Source organism: Bacillus rossius, chromosome 3 (assembly GCF_032445375.1).
Source record: "Bacillus rossius redtenbacheri isolate Brsri chromosome 3, Brsri_v3, whole genome shotgun sequence".
Classification (NCBI taxonomy): domain Eukaryota; kingdom Metazoa; phylum Arthropoda; class Insecta; order Phasmatodea; family Bacillidae; genus Bacillus; species Bacillus rossius.
Genome location: NC_086332.1, coordinates 39,693,789 through 39,716,876, shown reverse-complemented (window position 1 = coordinate 39,716,876; position 23,088 = coordinate 39,693,789). Strand labels below are relative to the sequence as shown.

General features: G+C 38.1%; 1 protein-coding gene across 1 annotated transcript in view; it reads right to left on the bottom strand.

Moving 5' to 3' along the window:
• The window catches only part of LOC134531429 (zwei Ig domain protein zig-8), a 686,659-nt gene that overhangs the window by 246,855 nt on the left and 416,716 nt on the right, over positions 1 to 23,088 (bottom strand). The window contains exon 2 of the mRNA XM_063367131.1: positions 8,862 to 9,013. Within this exon, the coding sequence (XP_063223201.1) occupies positions 8,862 to 9,013 (152 nt within the window). The remainder of the gene's footprint in view (positions 1 to 8,861; positions 9,014 to 23,088) is intronic.

The window sequence follows — 23,088 nt, the reverse complement described above, 5'->3', positions numbered from 1 at the left end:
AATATCGTTTTATCTAATTACAATTAAAGTTATTAAGCTCCATTTTTATTAAGAAAAAGTTGCAGATTAAATTTTTAAAAAAGTTTTGCTTCCCGAATTAATCATATTATTTCGTATCTAGTTTTATAACTGATAGTTATTAGTTAATTACATTCCACTCTATATTATGATCTGCTGTTACAGTTTTCAGAAAGCATTGAAAAATGCAGGCTTCTGGCTCATTACGTGAGCTTTAACCGCAAATTTGTCAAATTCGAACAACGCTTCGATATGTATGTGAGCTATAAGTCGGCACCGAGTGGCTTAAGGCGTCTTTATATCCCTGGTGTCGTTTCACTTACATGTTTCTTTGCATTATCTACTTATCAACACAAAATCTAAACTTAATATTTTAGTTTTTTTCCAAGTAATCGGGCACTACTGCGTTACAAATATTGTCTACCTTTAGTCGAATAACGCTTATTTTATTTGGGACTTGAAAATAAGTCAGCGTCTACCTCCAGAGGCGTACTTTTGCTGTCAAGATGTACATTTATTTTTCACACGTGTGAATAAATTACACGTAATTATCTGTTTATAGGAAAAAATAAACGCAGTTACTATACAAAGCCTTGTTTGAATTCGTGTATTTTATACCAAGCATTTTTAGCAGCAATAAATATTGCGATGACTTAAAAAAAATATTTATATTTTCTTTTTCATTGAAATCTTAGCTAGGGTGTACAAAGCAAGCGCATGTTCGTTTTAGCCGAAGTAGCGAAACATTAGGTTTTTAAGTGCTTTATTCAAAATTGTTTAGATTGACTAGAATATAACGTGGAGTCAAGCCTAGTATACATGAGACTATCTTGTGAGAAACAAGCTGAACTCGTGTGCGCACAGTTTGACTTGCAGTGAGTTTGCATCGTGTGAATAGTCACTGGACATACTAGAGTTAAGAACACAGACACTGATGTTCTGCGTAACACATGAGAAACACATCTATATACCCCACAATGTAAACACATAGTTATTCTTTAAATCATTAAAAATATCGAATTTGTTTTACCAATTATTTTTTAGTACTTGACACTATTAATTAGTTGTTAGCGATACATTTTCATATTTTCTCTTGCATTGAAATGTTTTCATTTATTTATTTTATTTTCTTTATCAGTGTTTCTTACTTATCCACCGGTTCGTAGTAAAAAAATACCCTTCAGAGTTTGCTTTAAATTTATAACTATTTGAAAATTATGTTTTACAAGTAATCATTAAAAAAGACTATCAATTGTGCAGTGTGTATTATTTACATCCTTACTCACGTTTTTCGTGCCAATTAATGTTTGCGAAAGATACCGGTCAATACTAGAGGCATTGTACGAGTGTTCGCAGAAAGAGGCGACTTCCAGCCGAACAGGCAATTGACGCGGGTTGCATAACCACAAGGCGATTCCCGGCGCTCGGCAACTCGACAGCAGCGCGCCGAGCGGCCGTTTCGGCGCAGTTTTAAACGAGGCGGGCCTCCGCCGCGATACGCATCGATGGCGCGATATTCGCCAGGCGCCTCCTGGTATCTGCGCGGGCGCATCTGCCCCCCTCCCCCTCCCCCCGCAATCTACCACCGGATAGCCCGCCTCATTGGCCGTAAAACCCTGTCCCTCCCGGTGACGTCATCGCGCGCGCGAGCGAGAGAGCCGGAAGGTGAAAATGTGGCGGCCCTGATATCGCGGTACAAGCAGGACAGCCGTAAAGTGGACCCCCCGCGCCTTCCGTGCTAGTCGTCCAGCTGACGAACGAACGAGGTAACGATCGTTGGTGTGCTGAAAGTAATTCTTAAATTGCCTTGCGGCTGATTAAGAGAAAGAAGATGAAACTGTTTTGATTTATTATTTCAATATATTGCGAAAATTATTTTCTTAACATGTCAAACTGACTGGTATCCATACGTCGATAAAATATAACTTAAAATTATTTAATTTAAATTAAAAAAGTATAGTATTCTTACAATTACGACACTTAATATGTGATACATTTAACTGATGTAATATTTGTTTAGAAGTTAGAGCAGCTGGCGAAAGCAAACTGTTGTAATGGCCTTGTTTTTTTCTTTGACAGTGCTATGGTTAAAGAGAGAGATTTGCATGGAATAAAGTTACGAGGTTGGAAGAGAGGTGTTTCGGTTTAAGAATTTGTTTGATTGACACGCGGCGAATTAAATTATTGACCTTATTTGTTAACCGACAAAACAAAAATGCCTAAATTATCCTTTCCACTCTAAGCACTTCAGTCTTAATATTAGGAAAGATACCTAGAGATGTAACAGCTTGGTCAGTAAACCGGATTAAAAATTCAGACTGAACTACACGTAAATGTAACTTTATTCTTTTTAAAGTGTTTGTTGGTTCGTTGATAAATTATCGTATCAAAATTTATAATTTAAAATTGTAGCAGCAAATTGGTTGGACGGTTAGACCAAGCAAAGACGAACAGCGGTAACACGTCGAATTAACGTTCGAAAGGAATGGGTTCAAATACTGATTAATTTGTCCTGATCTCGGTTTTCTGTTATTTTCTGAAAATTCACTCTCGGCGAATGCTAAGTACCTCGCTGTCGACGATAAGTTAAACAAAAGTTAGAAAAAAAAGTTTGTATCTGAGTGGTGCGTGTTTGATAAGCATGGATACTCTTGTTCCTGGCGTATTTTCCGGTTTCTCGTGCGCGCCGCAGAGTAACGGAACGGCACGTCGCCAGCCGGCGGGCCTCGCTCGTTCGTGCGCGGAGCGGGTCGCGCGCGTCTCGGACGCACAGAGTCGCTGGCGCGCGCATATTTCCCCGCGCGGGGCAACTCGTTCATGCCCCGGCGGTCGTTACACTCGGCCCCGGGTAATTTACGACGGGAACATAAAATCCAACCCTCACCGGAACTCGTTCACCGCACTCTACCCCTTCCCTTCTCCTCTCCCACACTTTCCCTCCCTCATCCCCCCCCCCCACAAGCACCACCTTTTAGCCGCTCTAAATTTTCTGATCCGCCGAATTTACGACGCGGAAAAAGGATCACATTTACTGCGCAATTATTTATTATTACATAATACGACCGATAGCGGGCTGCAAGTGGTGGCGAAATTGTGTTTTCCCACAAGAGTATTTTTTTAACAGCTCATTAAACTACTTTAATGTTGTCATGAAACCATTCTCTCTTCCCACCCCTTCCCATTCAACAATCAATTTACAAACGTTTCCTAAAACTCCGAAAAAAAGACACATTAAAGCTTTATCACCTTTTGAATTTAAATTTAAAAAAATACTTTCAATTAAATACGGATGCAAAACATAAAACCTGTCTTAAAAAAATTAAAGCTACGTGAATTCCAAATTAAAATTAATATTTCAAAAACACAAAACGAGTGTAGTATATTCTGCGTTCTTATATCAGAGTTTGTCTCTTACTTTATTATATAATTGACACTAAGAATTAAGTTTTATTCATATACGTTATATGATTCCAACATATCTTAAATAAGAAACAATACATTACTGTTTATACTTCATTATATTACAAATGTTGTAAAGTAAATATAATGGCCAAGGTTACAATAGATACTACGGGCGGATCAATTCTTTATTAAAAAATGTTTGCCTAGAATTAAAGTTAATTGCTATGCGTATATTGACGTAAAAACCAACACATACGCGAAACGATCAATGTTCGTTTAGAATTATACGTCGCAATATGATCCTATTTGAGGGCGGACGCACTCAAATTTCACTTTAAACAAAGCGCGCTGGTTAAAAATTGTGTGAGTCGATATGGCTCGCGCAATTTGATATTCTGCCATAAAACCAATCCATCGAAACCATAGATCACTTACCCAGATTACTAGTTCAAACTATACGAATATGCTTTCAAGAGCATCCATGTTCTACTGTGTTTACCCAAAGTGTTTCATTGTTAAAGTGTCGTTACTTAAAATATGTTATTTATATATTAAAGAAATGTAAATGTTTAGTGCATATTCCAAAAAAAAGAAGTTGATTGATTTAGTAACCATATTTATTGGATGATGACTATAAAGCTACGCATGAAACACACCGTGGCCCTAATACCAGTAGTATTATCATGCGTTTCGCACAAAATGATCGCTTAAATTACAGTACAATGATTTTTTTCAATCGGACAGGATACCTATGCTTGCTGAGTAAAGGAGCTTCGGTTTGCACAGTGCAAGAGCGTTGTTTACAATAAATTCCACGAACGAGTGAACTTTTGTGTCAGGTAACATCATCAACATTTTTTTTTTGCTTTGAGAAGTGAAGATTCTTCCAAAATATCATAATGTAATACTGATAGATGGTTTCTAACCAATTTATCAATAAATGCACAATTATTTTATTTGTGGGATGAAATCTTAGTGCATCACTAAAAAAATCGCACTCCGTGACACGAGATGGACGACATTTGACAGCACACTTGCTCTCACGGATAGAACTGTGATCACCGTCTCGTTTGTTTTCACTGGGACTTAACAAGGTGAACCCTGCAGATCTGTTCAAGGAAGCCGGGGAGAGAACCATCACGGGATGTGCATGTAGTGATTGAGGGAAACCATCACGAGGTGTGCATGGAGTGATTTAGGGAAACCATCACGGGGTGTGCATGGAGTGATTTAGGGAAACCATCACGGGGTGTGCATGGAGTGATTTAGGGAAACCATCACGGGGTGTGCATGGAGTAATCGAGGGAAACCATCACGAGGTGTGCATGAAGTGATTCAGGGAAACCATAACGGGATGTGCATGGAGTGATTTAGGGAAACCATCACGAGGTGTGCATGGAGTGATTTAGGGAAACCATCACGGGGTGTGCATGTAGCGATCTAGGGTAAGATGCAGGGATCTGAAACCGATTCCCCTGGTGTGCGAGGCCAGTGCCTACCAGCGCTACTCACTCCCGCCTTGCGCTCCCCGAGCTCGGCGAGCCGACCTCGACCACGACCCGGAGGGTGTTTTTGTTTTGTTCGCCTGACGGAGGCTCGAGTGCCGCCAGCTCCGAGTCCCAGGTCACGTGCCGCACCCTCCCCTTCCACTCCCCTTCCCCACAGCTGCAGCCCGGAGGTCGTGGTGGTCACGTGACCCCGGCGAGGAGCGACGTCTCTGTATGCAAGACAGGTGTCTTCATTATACTGACATTTAACTCTGTCCAAACCACAAATGCAATTTGAAATAATATTTTTGTACTTTAAAAATGAAAGTTATGTTCGCGCGTTAGATTTTTTTACTTACTTGGCGTAATTAAAAACTAACTTTAATTTTGATTGCAAGTAATTAATAGAAATAAAATGACTGGAGTGATATTATAAATACAGTTTGTAAAGAATATATTCAATCAAATTAAAAAAAATCACAGAAATACTCAGATATCAATATTAGTATAAACGCGTGTATAAATTTAATTATATAATTTAGCTCATTATTCATAATAAATATTAATAAGTAATTAAAATTAATAAATTTTCTTTACGTTTATTCTAATTTGTAAATATTAATTATTTATTAAACAGTAACATAACCTCACTTATATAAATACTTTTGAAAATACACATGACTAAATTTATAAACAAAATTTATATCACTAAAATTTTCAATAAATAAATGATTTTAATGATATGGACCAGTATTCAATATGAATCACTAAATAATAAGAGTTACAAGTACAATTTAATTTTTATTAGAATGTTGCCATTTTTTTGTATGTAGCTTTTTTTATCCTGTGAAATTTTCGTTGTATGGTGCACGCACATCGTATAAATTAACTCTCACAATTTTTTTAATATCATGCTTGAAGAATTTTAACATAAAATTTTCGGATTGACTATTTTATCATCGAAAAAAAATTCTTATTGTGTAGGGTTATAAGAGAGAAAGACTTCCAATAAAATTAGAACAGTCCAGTTTATAATATAAATAGATGCATTAGGTAACCTTAATTATTTAAAAGACAACATTTTAAGTGCAGAATAGCACTAACAACGTCAGTCATCCAACAAAATAAATTTAAAAATGGAGAACATACACTAGTAGAGTAAACGGGATACCAACTAGTGAAAATATTGCTATAGGCTATCATTTACTCTACCAGTGAAAGCGCTCTTTAATAAAAGTAACAAATTTATAAAAGGCTTAAAAATTACGAAATCGCAAAAAAAAACCTCTTGAATCCAAGATGATATAGACGAATTTTTGTCATGTCATTTCTCTTGTTCTCTTTACTATAACTAGCTTACGTTTTGTCAATTTAACTCACAAAAATTCTTACTTAAACAACGAAATGTGCGATTGTTTACAAATAGTTTTCCAACAAAGGCACAGTTTTTAGATGGAAAGTTGTGTTTTGATTCAGAGCAAGTATTACTTTATAGTTACGGAACATAAATCAAACTTACTGCGTTGAAACCACGATGTAAAAAGGACGTATTCGCTGGATTCTCCCAACCTAGAGAAGTTACTTTTCAAGTATTTCCTAGATGAATTCACTATTTGATAACTCAAGTCCCTGCAAAGATGTTTAGAAAAAATTTCCGACCTGTAGAAGTAACTTCTCCGGTCGATGTGTGGAGTATCTACAAATTGCTGTACACTGTAAACATCTCAGCAGGCAGAGAGTTTGGAAATGTTCTATCCTGGTGAAGGTACATAGCTAGCACAATGTGCGTTAGCTAGCTTTGTAATATCAAATCTAAGTCTTTGTAGAAGAGATATAAAACTGAAATGAACAAGATCAAACAAAATTAAACTTTCCGTAATGATATATCGGCTTTCAGTCCTACTCTTAGCAGAGTGACTTGAACCAGACTTGCATTGCCAACTTGCTGTACCGAGCTTGATTCGAGCTATTTTTTAAGCTAAACTTTGATGATCATTACACAGACTTGCAATTGCAAGTTTGGAAATAGCTTGAATGAGACTAGCCAAATTAACTTTTCCCAGAAACTTTTATTCAGTGTCGACTGAAGCATGAGTCAAGCTTGCGCCAGCCTGATTAATGCTTGTAGAAACTAGTGTGAAGAGTATTAGGCTTGTTTAAAGCTACCCCACAAGACGAACATGTACAGTGAATGGTCTTTAATCCGGCACTATACACATTCTGTAATCCGGCACCAATGGAGCCACACGAGTTCAGATTTTTTCGGGTGGATTCCGGCTTTGACATTGCCAGCCAGGTCGCAGCACTGCGCTGCCGGCTTCTGTCTGCTCAAAGATTACCGTTACTGGCGGGTTTTTCCTTTCAGTACAGTGTTTCCTCTGTTTTCTAGCTGATGAAAAGAGACGCAACGTAATATCGGAGACATTTTTAGATAGTATTTTTCATCTTATTTTTTTTGTTTCTAAATATCAAGCTTATAAGGAGCGAATACAGGATTTGATTTGGGCCAGGGGAGAGGGGGACCAACCTCTTTGCCTGCTCTTCTTTTCGAATTCTTTCCTTTTTTTTTTAGAATGAATGATATATTTGTAGGATTTCTTAGGATTAATTCTCCCCCCCCTTTCCCTACTGTGTACTTCCCCGTTGCTTATTGGAATACGAGGAATATTCTTAAAGAGAGCTCTGTTTTTTATTATTAAAAAAATAAACTCGCGAGAAAAATGTTTTTTTAAAATTTTTTTTTTAAGCTTTAGTCTACTCGATATATACTTCAAATTTTCACATAATCTCCATTCAGTTGTAAGCACATTTCGCAAAGCTGTACCTGTTTGTTTAACCCCTCTGCATAGAAATTCGGACTTTTGAAATTAATCCAGTTGGAAATCGTAATTTCGTAATTTTTGCTGTAATTGTTGACTCACGCTTCATTGAATTAACAAAAATAACGCCCTTTTGTTACCAAAATAAAAAGGTAGACTTTCACTTTTCGGCTCGAGTACGGAGATCGCTTAAACGTTTTTCGGAAATGTCCACTAAGCGCCTGTACGTAGACCACACGCATAGCGTATTCTAAGTCAATGATGCCTATGGTCAAGGCGTCCGTTCCATTCCCATACGGCGAACATCTATGCAGAGGGGTTAAAGAAACTGGTGCAGCGTTGCGGAAAGTTCTTGGAACGGAATGGCGAATATGAGAAACTGTAAAGTAGGCCTGCATTAAACTAAAAATGTCAATTAAAACTTTTTTCTCACGAGTTTATTTCTAAAGTGAAACTTCTTTGCTGAGGGGGGCTACAATTTTCGAGAATTACGAATATTCCGATCGCACGAAGGGAATAGTCAGGTACGTGGTTGGGAACCGGGAGAAGAGGACTTTGCGCCAGCGGCGACGCCACTCCAACACATGCGCTAGCGGTCAAACGGTAAAAGGGGGGGGGGGGGATAGGTACGTAGCGGAGCATGCTAGGGAATAATCGTAACGATTCTTGCGTTAGTCTATTCCTCGTTTTTTTTTGAGATCATAAACGCATTCTTACTATTCTCAATTATTATCTACTGTTCAACACATTTTTAATGTATGTTATTAATTTTTATAAATTTAATGAAAATTTACAATGAATCCATTGAAACTCCTTTTATCATTTTTATTACAACGTCAAATGCCTAGGGAAAATACCATAATACCTATTTATGGCAAATTAAATTTACCGTACAACTGTTTAATTTTGTAACTTCCACTGCGTGCTAAGAATTATTACCAATTTCGTTTACAGCACTCACTTGTCTGTAATAAATATAAATATTTGATAATTAATAATTTTTAAAAATTATTTAATAATTTTTCTTTGTGCCGAATGAGCAAGAAGTTTCACTTCTGTCGCTTACTTGATGGAAAGCCCTTGTTTGTCTCCGCTACCGCTAGGCGGGTGTGGGTGTGTAGTGGAGAGCACTCACCCCCTTGTCGCCCAGCTGCTCGACGCGGCAGTGCAGGAAGGCCGTCTGCCCCGTGGCCGTGGTCACGTTGCGAGGCACGCTCAGGTCGAAGAAGGGCGCCGCGCCGCCTGGACCAGCGTCCTCCGGCGCCTCCTCGTCCAGCTGCGGCCAGCCTGCAGCACAGAGCGGGCGGCCGTCAGCGCCTGTCTCCCTCCACTGTCCGGGCCTACCCGGCTCCTGGGTCACAACCGCGCGTCACTCGACGCCTCGTACTCCTGGCTTTGAACACTCTCGCCTGAGAGAGGGGAGGGGGGTGTTGCCTGATTGGCTGCAACCGTGGGCCAGTCAGAGCAGAACACCAGTCAACCACTCTTCAGAAATACTAAAAAAAAAAAAAAAAGCTTTGCATCCAAAAAAAGGAAAAGATCGCCCACGATCGGCAAAACTAGCCCAGCCAACCAGAAGAGAAAGTGGCTCCGTTTTTCGCCCGGTACCGTCAGCGGATTCACAGGATCCCAGCTCCGATTGGCCCAACAGCCCCCAGCCAATGAGAAGAGAAGAGGGCCACCGATTGGCCAGCGGCCCAGAAGGTTTTAAGCCCTGATCGGGCAAACCAAACATGCAAACAATAACAGAGGAAGACTCCGATCGGCCCGCGGCTGCAGCCAATAATCGGGAAACACCCCCTTTTTTCAGACTAGAGTAGGTACTTAAAGTCGGGAGAATTTCCAAGAACCTGATGATGGCGACTGCAAGGTCAACCGAAACGTCGGTGAAATCTTTGACTTCGACGCGGCTATTAACCAGCAGCCAAGCAATACCAGTATAATTACAGTTGTAGTCGTCCTGAACACATTTTAGTTATACTAAACGCCAATTATTTCTCTCCAGATACTATTTGTAGAAGCTTGCCAATATTGATTTTAGGGATTCCAGTAAATCATGTGAGTCTAAAAGTGTAAATTTTAAACTCTAAAAATAATTTTTAAACCACGATGTCAACTTTTAAGTTTGTCTACTTAGAAATTTATATATATACCTATATATATAATATATATATAATTCTTCTGACAAAATACAACATGAAGATGCATTATTTTCCAAATACTCATTTAAAACTTAACTTAACTCACAATAATTCAGATATATTTTTCAGAAAGTTTTCATAAACTTAGGTAAACGTAATTTCTTGAAACAATACAAAGTTTGTCTAAAACTGTTATGCTCTATGGCGCCTATATCTGGTAACAGTGCACACAGAAATAAAGACAACGCTGGTGGCTGAAAGAGTGTTCTGGAAAGAGAGAGAGAGAGAGAGAGAGAGAGAGAGAAAGAGTGAGTGGCCATCACACTGCCCACTGCAGACTAAGGATGAGACGGGCTATGGACAGTGACGGACACATCGGCCGTGCGCGAGTGATACTTGGAACGACAGGCAGGCGATCCGACGCGGGAAAGTAACACCAAGTGATTCTTACACATTTCCCACTAACATGATCCACAAGCAAACTTCAGAAAACATTTATTTAATACTAGCCGTCCCCGGGCACGCGTTACTGTGGTCCAGTATGGTTAAATGAAAAAAATAGAAAGTACATAATTTTTTCGTAATATGTTTGAAGTAGGTACAAATATTCAAATCATCTCTCTTTATCTCTATCTCTGTATATGTGTCCCTCTATAAATCTCATTGTATTTCTCTATATACATAATATATCTCTATATAACTATCTATTCCATTATATATATATCCATATCGCTCTATATCTCTCTATATCTCCTTCTGTGTCTGTTTTCCATCTATATCTGACTCTATCTCTCTACATCTGTCTATATATCTCCCTCGCTCTCTATCTCTCTCTATATATCTGTATATGTCCTTCTCTATATCTCTATGCCTCTCTTAATATCTCTATCTCTCTATGTCCATATATTTTATATATATATTTACTTTTAAAAACAGAAGACAAACACACATTTATATATATATACATGTATCTATTTTTATGTATTTGTTTACCTGATATAGGTACACAAAACACGCGGGTATTCGAACTCAACGTTGTGTCAAAATTTAAAAGCAACAGGTGAATAACTTTCTAAGATATAAGAATTTAAACGGTCATATAATTATTTATTTATATAGATTAAATAACTTAAGGAACTTACATATAAATCAGTGATTAATGTTTCATATAACAGAGATTTACATCTGTGAATAAATGGTAGAAAATATACATCCCTCTTCAATAAACAAAAGGGGATGGCTTAGTGCCGTATAATTACATGCACAAGAGGTTGCCCACTACTTATATTAATTGTAAATATGGGGAATGACAATTTCCGTCAATTAGCTGCAATAAAAAGTGTTTTTTTTCAATTGTTGGTTTTTATAGGAGTATAACTAACTTGATTATTAATTTCATAATATATGATACGAATGACCTCGTCCTACTTGCTTTTAAGGAGTCGCTAAAAGTCACTGATGTTTTTTAGGATACAACAGTATCCTGATTCTTGTCCACTGCGCGCTGGCCACAATTTCGCTGGCGTTAACCCGGTCATGTCCGTTTGTTTACGCATGCCACCCCAAAACACACAGTAACTTGACACGGAACGTATCCAAGTGCATTGTCAACAAAGTATTAAACACTTGCTGCATTGTAACTGGTGCATGCATGCAGATTGCCAACAGGTAATACAACTTCAACATCGCACAATCTGCTTTCGCCATGATGGATGTCTAAGCAAGTAAACCAATAATTGAACATTGAAATTGTTATCTATGTCTATCATTATTCAATGAGAGAAATGGTCTCCAAGAGTACAAACCAAACAGTTCTGTTATAAGTTTTCAAATTCGTTGTGATATAACTTTAGTTCCAGTAGCTGACTAATACATATATATTTTTAATAATTTTTTTTTTAACTGGAGAGTTCCAGGGTGAAAAATGACATCTAATTAGTAACTAAATCACAAAGAACCATAGTTAATAGCAGTTCTAAGTGCAACAATAACCGTTGAAAGTACCAACATTTAGGGAATGAAAAATTTTCAGGTTAAATGAACTCTTGAATAGAATACCTTGAATTCTCGGGCAAAAGTCACATGTCCATTGGCTACTGACCAATGAGGCGTATAAAATGAGGTGTATCTGATTGGATATGTCTTTGGTTGAGAGTTTTCTCACTGGCCCTGATTCATCCGAATTAACTTTGAGTTTATAGCAGAAGCTGAAAAATATGTATAGATGTTTGAATTCTAACCTATCCAGAAATGAATCTGTAAATTTGTCCTATCTCAACCAACAACCCAGCTAATATTACTTTATGTTACGAGTCTGTGAAGATTATGGGAGAAACAGTTTGGTACTTGCAAGCAAACCATTTTTTTTATGCACTAACCACTGGTAAGAAGTTTCGTGACAAAGAACTTTCGTACACATAGCCAAATAGTGCTGAAAATAACTGATTTCGTCATCTCAGTACAACTGTACAAAAATTAGAAAAAATAAATTTATAAAATTCTTTGACCCTAACTAAACAGGAAAATAATTCAAAACAAAGTATCTCTTAGATAGTCAAACCATTAAACAACTTTATTTGTTTCTACTCTACTTTATGATTTAAAATACTTTATAATGTTGATGGTTTGGGTTTGATATTTTAAGCATCCACGTTAAATCTAATGGTTCCAATACTATCCAGTTAATTTTTATAATTCTTAGTATCCAAATCATAGAAAGCTTAACTTAGCTAAACAAGTGGTAATAAATATGAAAATACAGATTTTTTTTTATCTCAAGACTTAGAGTGGTAAAAAGTAAAATATCTTCTATATAAAATCTGTTTAAAGATAATGATTAGAACAACAATTCTTTTACATAGCTTATAGTAAAAGCCGAAAATGATTTTCCTCCCCAAAACATGTAATATATACTTGGTTTCGATTACACAAATTACCTGTAAATTATTTTTATAAAACCTAATTATTAAGAGCTGTAGAAGCCTATAATGTAGGCAGTAATATTTATTACGTGGATAAGTAAAAAAACACGTTTTTATAGAAGATAATATAGAAAAAAATAGAAATACTTAATCATTTTTAATAAAAGGACGGCCAATATTTTTGCTGCCTTAGGTGATCTTAATTTCAAACTATACCCTAACATTAATCTTCGTGAAAATAACTTACAATTTTTGTGTAAATACGTTTTCTTTCATCTACGTAATTTAAAATCGGTTGATTCAGCATAAGAAATTTATCGCGCGCTAGAAGCATAAATCTGGGGGAAAACTCGCCGAGTGTGACCTGTATAAAATTCATGAGAAAACATTTTCGTTTGCCTGCCTTTTCGCGGGAACACGTCTCCTCCTCCCAAGCCACGTTCCGCAACTTTCTCCCTCCAGGTTTATGGCTTCTGTGGACTTAATGTTCGCATCCAATCACTCACGCCTCGCATCTCCCGAGAAGTTATTGCAGGGGAAAACTTTTGGCTCCGACAAAATATAAAAATATCCGTCGGTTTCCTTCCAGCCGACTTCACGATTTCCAATGCAACGAATAAGAAATATTATTTTTCTCTAAATTAGAACACACGACGTTCAAAAGAAGCACTGAACAAGTTTATCAGTTTTTCAGTATTTTATCATGATTCACGAAACATTTGCCTTGTTAACATACTTTGGAAATATTGTGAACCAAGTATTTGTTTTGAATAAAAAATTGTTTTTCATCACAATTTTAAAATTAGTAGTCCAATAAAATATAAAAACACCTCTGATTCACTCCTGAATATAATTTATATCTCTAAAACACTGTTGCTTAACGTGATTTATATATTAAAAAATATCAAAATATCTTGGGATACGAAACACTACTTATATAAAACTTACGTTATTTTACTAAGTAAATTTTTTTTTCTGAAATTATTGTAAGTTTACTTAAGGGTTTATTTGTAGAGTATGAAGTTCTAAGTTATTTGACATAGGGGTTAAATAAAAAATATTTCCTGAACTGTATTTTAATAAGAATGTTTATATGTAAATGCGACACAGAGCAGCTAAAAAAAACTATACTTAGACCATTACTAAGTCATTAAAATATACATATTTGTTGGTAAATGTACGGAATTTAAATTTAAGAATGAATTTGATAAGCTATTTGTAAAATAGAATGGGGAAAACTGGTGCGTTAGTAGGGTGCAGAGTATGTAAATGAACTTTGACGAATGTTTCAGTTTCGACGCTACGTGTTTCACGCGGGATTGGGAAGGGGGGGGGGGTTGGGTATAAAATAATGTCTCGCAGTTGGATGCCCGTGACAGCAATCGCGGCCCGCGAGGGGCAGGATTGATTCCACGTGGCCACGGCCGACGACCATTGTCAGCCAGTCGAATGGGGCGCCCCAGGCCTCGACACGCGCCGAGCGTTCCTTATCTCGACATGCCCTCTCGCCCGCCAGGGGCGCTGGCGCTGGCCGGGCGTGATGGATTGGGTTAGCATCCTGCTGATAATGATTTCGTCGCGTCCATTGTGCGGTGCATCGGCGGGGACCGCGAGGCAGTCGCCAATAAATCTGCCCCCTCCTCCCCTAACCCCTCGTCACGGCAAGCCTCCGTCCGACTGTCAAAGGGGGGTCCTTCGAGCTTCATCATCCGTCTGTATCCTTGTCTCCCCCCCCACCACCCTCCTTCCTCCCAATGACCGGTAGGGACTAATGCTAATCTGGAGCTCGCTGGGGGAAACCAGGTCTCCGTGTTCAAAAGTCTATTTCGTGCATGAGGTTTATTTTCCTCCCCGCCCCCCTCTCCCGCAATTCGCTGATCTGTGAACGAGGGCTTTTAGTTTAGCCGTCCGATCGCCAGCTACACTCGTTCCATTCCCTCGTTCGCTCGCAGGGACGCCCGTTTAAATATTGCCAGAAGAGTGGGCGCTCCACTGTGATTCTCTGACGTGCGCGTTCAGAAAGAGGGGAAAAAAAAAAACAACAACTAAATAACGGAGTCGCCAATAACACCGCAACCTATTTGAAAACTCGTGGCTTCCTCTCGTAGCCACAAAGCCAAAGAACATGCACGTGGATAGTATGGAGCAGCGAGCTCCGAGGCCTTGTCGTTAAGAACACATCTAAACTTTTTTAATGGTGAATAAAAAAAAATGCTGTGAGAGGTAATCAAATATATACTCTGTATGTGATGGCTATAACTGTAATTCCAGAATAAATATTACTGATGTCAAGTATAGACAGAATAATAAACCATAAAAAAGATAATAAAAAATAATAAAAAAACTAAAATAGTGAGAAAAATAATTTGTTGACCATTAATGTGTTTTGCAAAACCTTTGGTAGCAGTTTTCCGGGAAGCTAACGTTTTCTCTTGCTTGTTGTTTGGTTCTCTGGAATTTTATTCCACCGTAAAAAAAAGTGCCAATTTTGTATCCCCATAGAGTTATAGTGTTTCCCACTAATCTGGAAATGTTATGATTCTAATTAAGTACTTACATTCATTCAAAAAAAGTTTAAATATAAACTGCACGCTATTTATAAAAAAAAATTGTACGTGTACTCATGTACACGCGTTAGAAGCTATACTTATTATTGGTAAAATACACAAAAATATTTTGAGTTTAATAGTTGTAAAAATATAAAATTTTGGGAACATAACTCTTGTAACTGATAAAAAAAATTATAGCACCAAATTATATAATATTTTTAAATACCTATAAGCTGGAACATCCGTACAGCCTGGGTCTTTTAAAGTTATTAGAATACAAAAATGTGATGTTTTCTTTCAGTAATTTTAAATTACTGGTGAATAGTGGATAAGACCCGGTTTTTTTAAAAATCAAATGTAGACAGTAATTTTCAACTTATATTCAATATAAAGTGTGGAGAAATTCATCATCTAGTACTAAAATTATTTTCTAAGGGGTGAGGATCTCGAATGATGTGGTATTTTAAAATCTAATGCAAATCTATTTTTTTTTTCAAAATTAGATGTCGACGTTTGTATTTCATGTGTGCAAAATTTCATCAAGAAGTGCCAAAATTCAGCTATAAGATATGGGAAAGGAGAATAGGGTGGTTTTTAGAAATCTTATGTCAACAGTTACGTTCCTCTTGTTTTGAAGGTCAGGAGTGGAACCATTAATAAAGCTCGGAATAAAAGTGTAGATTGTATTAACAAAAACAACAAACAAACAGAAACTTTTTAATATATTTGAATATATTTATAAGATTAATTTTAATTTTAATTAAAATAAAATATTGAGTGGCTACATAGCGTAAAATAATCAAATAAATGAACAGATCTATATATTAAAAGTTATTACAACAATTAGCCAAAAACAAATAATAATATTTTTTCTTAAACTTTAGTGTTAAAATGCAATGATATATATCTATATATATATATATATATATATATAAAACCGAAATACCACTAACTGACTCACTTATCACGAATTATCTGGAACTGTAAGACTTACAGTCTTTAAATTCGGCACGTATATTACTTATGTTACATGAAGAACATACACTAATAACAGATTTGCAGAAATGAACTCACCAGGGGGGTGAACTGGGGTGGGTTAAAAATTTGGTGGTTGACATTCTCTCTGGAAAAATCAGACTTCAAACCTTGACATTTTTCAGATATGTTACTTATGTTATATGAGCATCCACCAACAACCGATTTTATGGAAATCAAATCACAAGAATCTGAATGGGGGTGGGTAAACGAATTTGTAACATTCTATCCAGTTTAATCATATGTATAACGAACAGTGCAAGGGTGTTTGTCATGTACAATTCTGTACTGGGTAAAAAACTAATAAGTTATTTACGAAAAAATAAAAAAAATACATATTTTATGCTTTAACGAGATTTGAATTAAGAAACTTGTAATCCGAAATCGCGAATTTAATTGCTAAACTAAAAATTTTGTTATAAATCTTATAATCCCAAAATTATAAAGTGTATTAAACTTTGCGATCACTTCTTTTTGTGACAATTAGTGTTTGTATACTGCATTTCGAAATCGTTTTATCACAAAGATTTATTTGACTCACACATACGCTTGTTACGTCCCCCGAAGTTCATGTGAGCTAATATATATCACAGATCGAAGCAGCATTATGAGGTCGGCTATCTGGAGGACTTCGCCAATTGGTTGTAGCAGAAACGAGCGTTTACTGTTGAAATACACCATAGATAAAAACGGTGCGCGTTACTGTTTTTTCAAACAGTTATGCCATTCTAAACACGCCAAATCTCTGTACGTAATATGAACTTCACGACAGATAGCGCTATCTATTTGGGAAATGTAGAGACTGTCTCAACTGCGCTCTCTTACGCTGTTGGTTGATCAAAGAGGAACGCGAGCGCTCTGGTAGCAAATATAAAATCCAAGGCATTCAAGCTAATTGTATAGGACATCTATATCTATTTTCTGAAACAAGTTCATGCGCTCACTCTTTGTCTTATTCTTTCGTTCATCTATCTATCTCTCTGTTCAATTTTTTTTGAAGGGAGAGAAATCATCGCACAAAGAGGAGAACGGAAACGAGTCCAGCAGCATATAAAGCATAGTGCTCTCTTTATATCTCTTTGGCAAAATGCCTCTTTGCTTCAGACAAGTTTCACAATGATTTTAACAAAGAAGTGGCATTAAAATTCGGCCTCGAAACTTTACTCTCATCGCGCCCAAAGAAGTTTCACTTCAAAAACGACTCAGCCATGTCAGGCCGAGAGTTGGCGCTGTGGTACGACGCAGGAATTCTAATACTGTTACGTCATTTTGTGTTTAATTTTTTTTCTGTTTTTTTTCCTGATGTCGAGAACATGTTGCGAATCCAAAGGTTCGAGCAGTGAGTCGGTGGCCGGGTGGTCCTTGGAGTCTCCGCGCGGCAGAAAGCACCGCCGACCCTGGTCAATCCTCCTGAGGGACAGGCGGGCCAGAGGACAAGGGGTGCGAGCCACGGCGAGGGACCGTCGAGGCGTGGACCGGACAGCCGTGGACTGGGAGCCCTCCGGCCCCATTTGACGCGCGGCGGGTGATTTCCCCTCGGAGGGAATTCCCGCCTCGTTGCCTCCCGCAGCTGACGAGGCGCAGCGGGTCCGCGGTCAATCGGGCTTTTTTGAGGTCCTGTTTATTCCCTCACAATACCCGCTAGCCGGTGTCAACTTTCCTGCTTGTATACACACTATTTCCATGAAGTAATATCCCAGCCATTAATTTTAATAATATGGACTGTTGTAGAGTGTTGGTTCAAAGGTCACAACTAAAGAGTAACTCAAACAGTTTTAGATACATGAGTGCATGCGCGAGTACTGATTTGTTGTTTTCTCGCCCCAGCAGCGCCACTAACGCAAAATGGCGACTCCTGCGCGTTATTAGTGAAGGGTGAAACTGTAAAATTTATTTTACAACAGGATGGAGCCCTTCCCCGCATTGGAATCTGTTTGTACGAGAGTGGTTGAACGTCGAAGTCCCTGGCCTATTGGGTTGGTCGTAATGGTCAATACGACATAGCTAATTTTTCACTGTCCTCCACCTTTACCTGACATAAATATCGTGTCTACGTTCCACCGCTACATAATTATTTGGCAGAGTTGAGACACAGAACTGAAGAGACTATTGCGTCCGTTACTCCGGATTTGTTAACCAAAGTGTGGGAAGAATTGGACTTTAGGTTGGATGTTTGCCGTATAGCTAAAGATGCACACATTAAACATTTGTAAGATGAATTAGCTTGGTTTACCTTTAATTTGATGTATGGATTGTTGTAAATAGTCTAAAATAAATTGTTATAACCTATCTTTGAAACTGTGATATTCTTTTATGGCCATCCTGTATTTACGAGTCGATCTATTTTACTTGTCTCTCGTGAGTCGTTCTCTGAAATTATTTTCACATGAACTTCCAGCGATCCATGGAAAAGGAAGGAACCAACTGGAAACCACCGGCAGTATTTGTCAGCCACTGGTGCTTCTACTTGATATCATGACTTGTTTTCATAGGTTGCGATGACTGGAAGCTAGCTAGCAAATCTCACTATTTTATATTTCCACGTATATAGAGTGAGTCTAAATTCGACCTCGGCTTCGATTACAGGTTCATCACGTAAAACATTAGTTGAAAACATATTTATGACATAATGTCAAAAGTGCTTCCTGTGACTGGTATACACCTTGGTATACACCAGCTGAACAGTTCGTTTTTGGAAAAAATAAAGTTTTTTTTGTGATTAAATGCCAAGCGTTTAGGTAATGTTTTGTTGAACAAATTTCTACAAACAATTCAAATATTGTCGTTGAAGAAATAATTTTGCGTAAATAATTTACGTTAACAACCTTATTTCCCATGCATTTTTACGCGGAGAAATAATGGTGTTTCTTAAGGCTGATTATTAATCTACATTTCAAAAGTAACAAAAAAAGGTCACTTTGTTGTACTAACATCACCGTTTTCGCAAAAAGCTAGTATAAAATTTAGACCGAAATACTTCTTTTCTCGTCAAGTGCGCAACACTCACAACAATAAATTTAAAAATCAGCCTAAAAATCAGGAATACTGATTGTTAGTGATGTATTCTGTAAAGTAATATTAACACTTTGTTTTCTCCAGACATCATACTTTAAATTTTCGAAGTTAAACTTTTTTTTGCGCATTAATGAAGAAATTCTTAGTATGCAACGAAATTTTCTTGCCCCAAGCAACGAAAATTCGACAGAATTAAGTGCAAATGGCATGCGTTTCGTCCAGCTGTGTTGAAACGCAAAATATACAAACGAATAAAAATTGGATTATGAAGCAAAAAAAAAAAACCTGAAAATATTATGCTCATATATTGTTTATATTGGAATAATTGCTAAAACTACTAGTTCCTATTTCTTTTTTGCCGAAACCAGCGAGTTCAGTTTCTGCAGTTTTGTTTTATTAAGGTTAACTTATAATTTATTAGCAGGGAAAATTTGTGCTAGTTCATAATTGCGTTGATGAATACCACAGCGTTAGTTCTATTTAATATGGCAAGGGATCCCTTTTGATGTTAACAATATACTTTATTTAAAATAAGTATAACTGCTAATGAATGCGAACGGATAAGTACTAGCACCATTGTTAAGTAGTCGTTATGTCTGGGATCCAAGATTTTTACAAACATCATTCAGTTTCAGTATATTTTTTTAACTACTACACAATTAAATAAAAGCGTTTGAATAAAAACAATAGATAAGAAATACAATTTTTGATGAAACCTGGAGTGAGTGCAGAAAAAAAAAAACGGGTTACTTACGGCGCCATCCTAATGTGAACCGACAACGCCTTTGTATTCTTCTGAAATCCCGACATGTGGCGAATTTGCACGAGTGGTCAAAATGGCAGCTCGTACGTTGCTACGGGCCCCGTACCACCAATAAGAACTAGTGACTCTCGGATAGTTCGGCTCGCTCTAGACTAAGGGCTGCAACACTGCCACCCACGGTTGAACGTGACAAAGAGCACGCACCTGAGAGTTAACTGACATGAGGTGGTCAGATCCACGGGGGAGAAACTCAACTGCCGGAGACTGAGACATAATTTTTTTTAAGTAGTTCTGGGGCCACCCGCTAGATAGTAGTTTCATTATATATTACTGACATAAGTGTATTGATTGTGAGACGTAATTCATAAGCTATTATCAGGCAAACAAACCTGTCAAAATTAATTCACTTTATTTTCGTAGCTACATACATATTTTGTGAAGTGGCGCACCAGAAATACTGAATCTCATACTAATTGATATAGAACATACTTATTTTAACTAACAAACAATACTAATTTTTTTCTCGCAGCGTTAAAGGTTTTTTTCTAAGCATTTAGTCATCAAGTAATTTAATTTACATTATAAACCAAACACTTTGGATAGGAACCACCCATCCGATTTTTTTTGTTGGTAGTTATGGGCCCACGTGTCTCTCTAAACATGGTTTCAGTCTCCACTGTAAGAGCTGCACTACTATATCTCGCTTTTGACTTACGCCTAGGAGGTTCGTGTTCTTGACCCGGTGGGGACGCACATGGATAACTCGCTATACGGAAACGTGACGGACGCTGCCGTTAGTCGGTGGGTTTTCCCGGGGTGCTTTACATTTCTTTCCCCATGTCATTCCGTCAATGCTCCGTTCTTATGTCACCATCCCTGATTGTTTCTATTATCCTCGCTGCCGACAACAACTTTAGCCCATTCGTGAATTATTGAACATCGGGTACTCGTCCAGAAATAAGTCCGATAACTTTGTATCAATAAAAAGCGACGAGGAAATAAATGTGTTAGCAACCCTGGTTTAAAACAACTTGCCCGAAAAGAGAAGAAAAAGAAAAATAAGTAACGCATGCCAGAGATTCCTGAGCCGAGGAAAGTGTAAAAACACAGAAATTCACGCTGGAAGGCAGAATCAGCCAATAATATGAACATACACATATATATATATATAATGGCTATAAAAGTACCGTATAAAAAGAGTGAGAGGAAATTTTCAATTGGTAAACTTGGAATAAGAGATACGTTATGGGAGAAGTTATCGAATGTGATTGAGGGATCCATAGAAAAACAATGGAGTGGAAATGCAAAGATCCAGGCATCAGTGACACGAGAGGGAAAGATACTGGCAAAACCCCAAGAATAAAATGAGTCCGTGCATAAAATACCAGGAAATAAATTAAAATGATACAACATTAAAAAGGTTAAAGTGCCATACTTTATTACGAAGAAAGGAGGAAATACGTTAAATTCTCTGAATGAAACGCTTAATTAGGTCAACACAAAACAATAAATTTAAATTGCAAATGAAAACTTGTTGTATTAAATATTCCACGAAGTATTTACAACCCAACAGAGTGCGTGAGAAGTCATTGTAATTAAATTAGTTTATGGGTTGCAATTTTTTTCTTGCGGAAGTATAAGTGTTTTTTTTCAGTGAAAGTTAGTAAATTTCACAATTGGTTCCACCCCATTATTAATTGATTAGCCTAACATCTTATTTGATTAAAACATTTGGCCTAACTCACGGGGTACACTCTGTGTACTTTTCGTGATACTCGTTGGCGAGCTGACAATAAGCTCTAGGAGATAAAGTTATCGGCGGACTGCACGGGAGATGTCAGCCATATGATTGATTCATTAATAATTATAACAACAACCCAATCTGAAAAGTAAACCGGCTTGCTGCCAGTTGAAGATAATTTGTTCCGGAAATCCCGGCCGCCCAATATTCAGAACTGGAAGCGTATCGCAGCAACTCCCGGTTCGCCCTGAACAGAAATAAGGCGGGGGAACTGAGGCAAGACTTCCCATGCTGCGGAATCCCATCGGCTGAAATTGCGAAATCACGTGACAAACAAGGCAGAGCGAGATAGAGAGAGAGTGAGAGAGATAGAAAGAGTCCTCAGAAGATGTTTAATACCCGTGGGCGAAATGCGATGCCTGGAAGGAGGGTCTCGGCATTAGGGAAAGGGTTCGGAGCGGAATTGAAGGGTGAGGTAGAGGGGAGGGGGTGAGGGGGTGCGTCCAAAGGTTCGCCGCACAAACACGTAAACAGACCCGCGTAATTGCGAATCCATCCCCTCCCTCTTCACCACCACCGGGTGCATGGTTGTCCCTGTCATCGTGTCGCCGCAATGACTGCGGTCTGTTTATTAACGTCCCGCACGAGATTTCGTTCCCGCGACCGACGCCACCGAACACTCCACCCCCCCTCCTCCCCCGCGCAAAGTACGCTCGCTTTGAAGCGACTCGATATGAGGCCCCGCCCCACTAGCTCTCACCGGCGGTCGACCTCGCCGAGGCAGGCCCGCCAACCTGGGGCACCCGCAGTGACTCCCCTGGACTCCGCTCCTGAATCAAGCTCGGCGCACAACTGGAAAAAAATAAAGTAACAGTAGATCGTAGATATTACCTTTGAAAGATTTGCGCAATGGGAGTGCATGACTTGATGCAAACTTTTTGGACGTACGCTATTGCTAAGCTTTTTTTGGCACAAATCTTTCAAAGATAATATAAATGCCCGGCATGGACCCCGGTATGCATATTTCTCTGAGGAAGTTGAAAAAGGCTTAGCAATGGCGTATGTCCAAAAGCTTGCATCAAGTTAGTAGGTGGTTGATCGCCATGTTTTCGAGCCCACTGATTCACGATAGCGCAAAGGACGGTCGTGTGCATAGAAGCGAAATGAATCGAGGGCATCATACCAAAAGGGCGTATC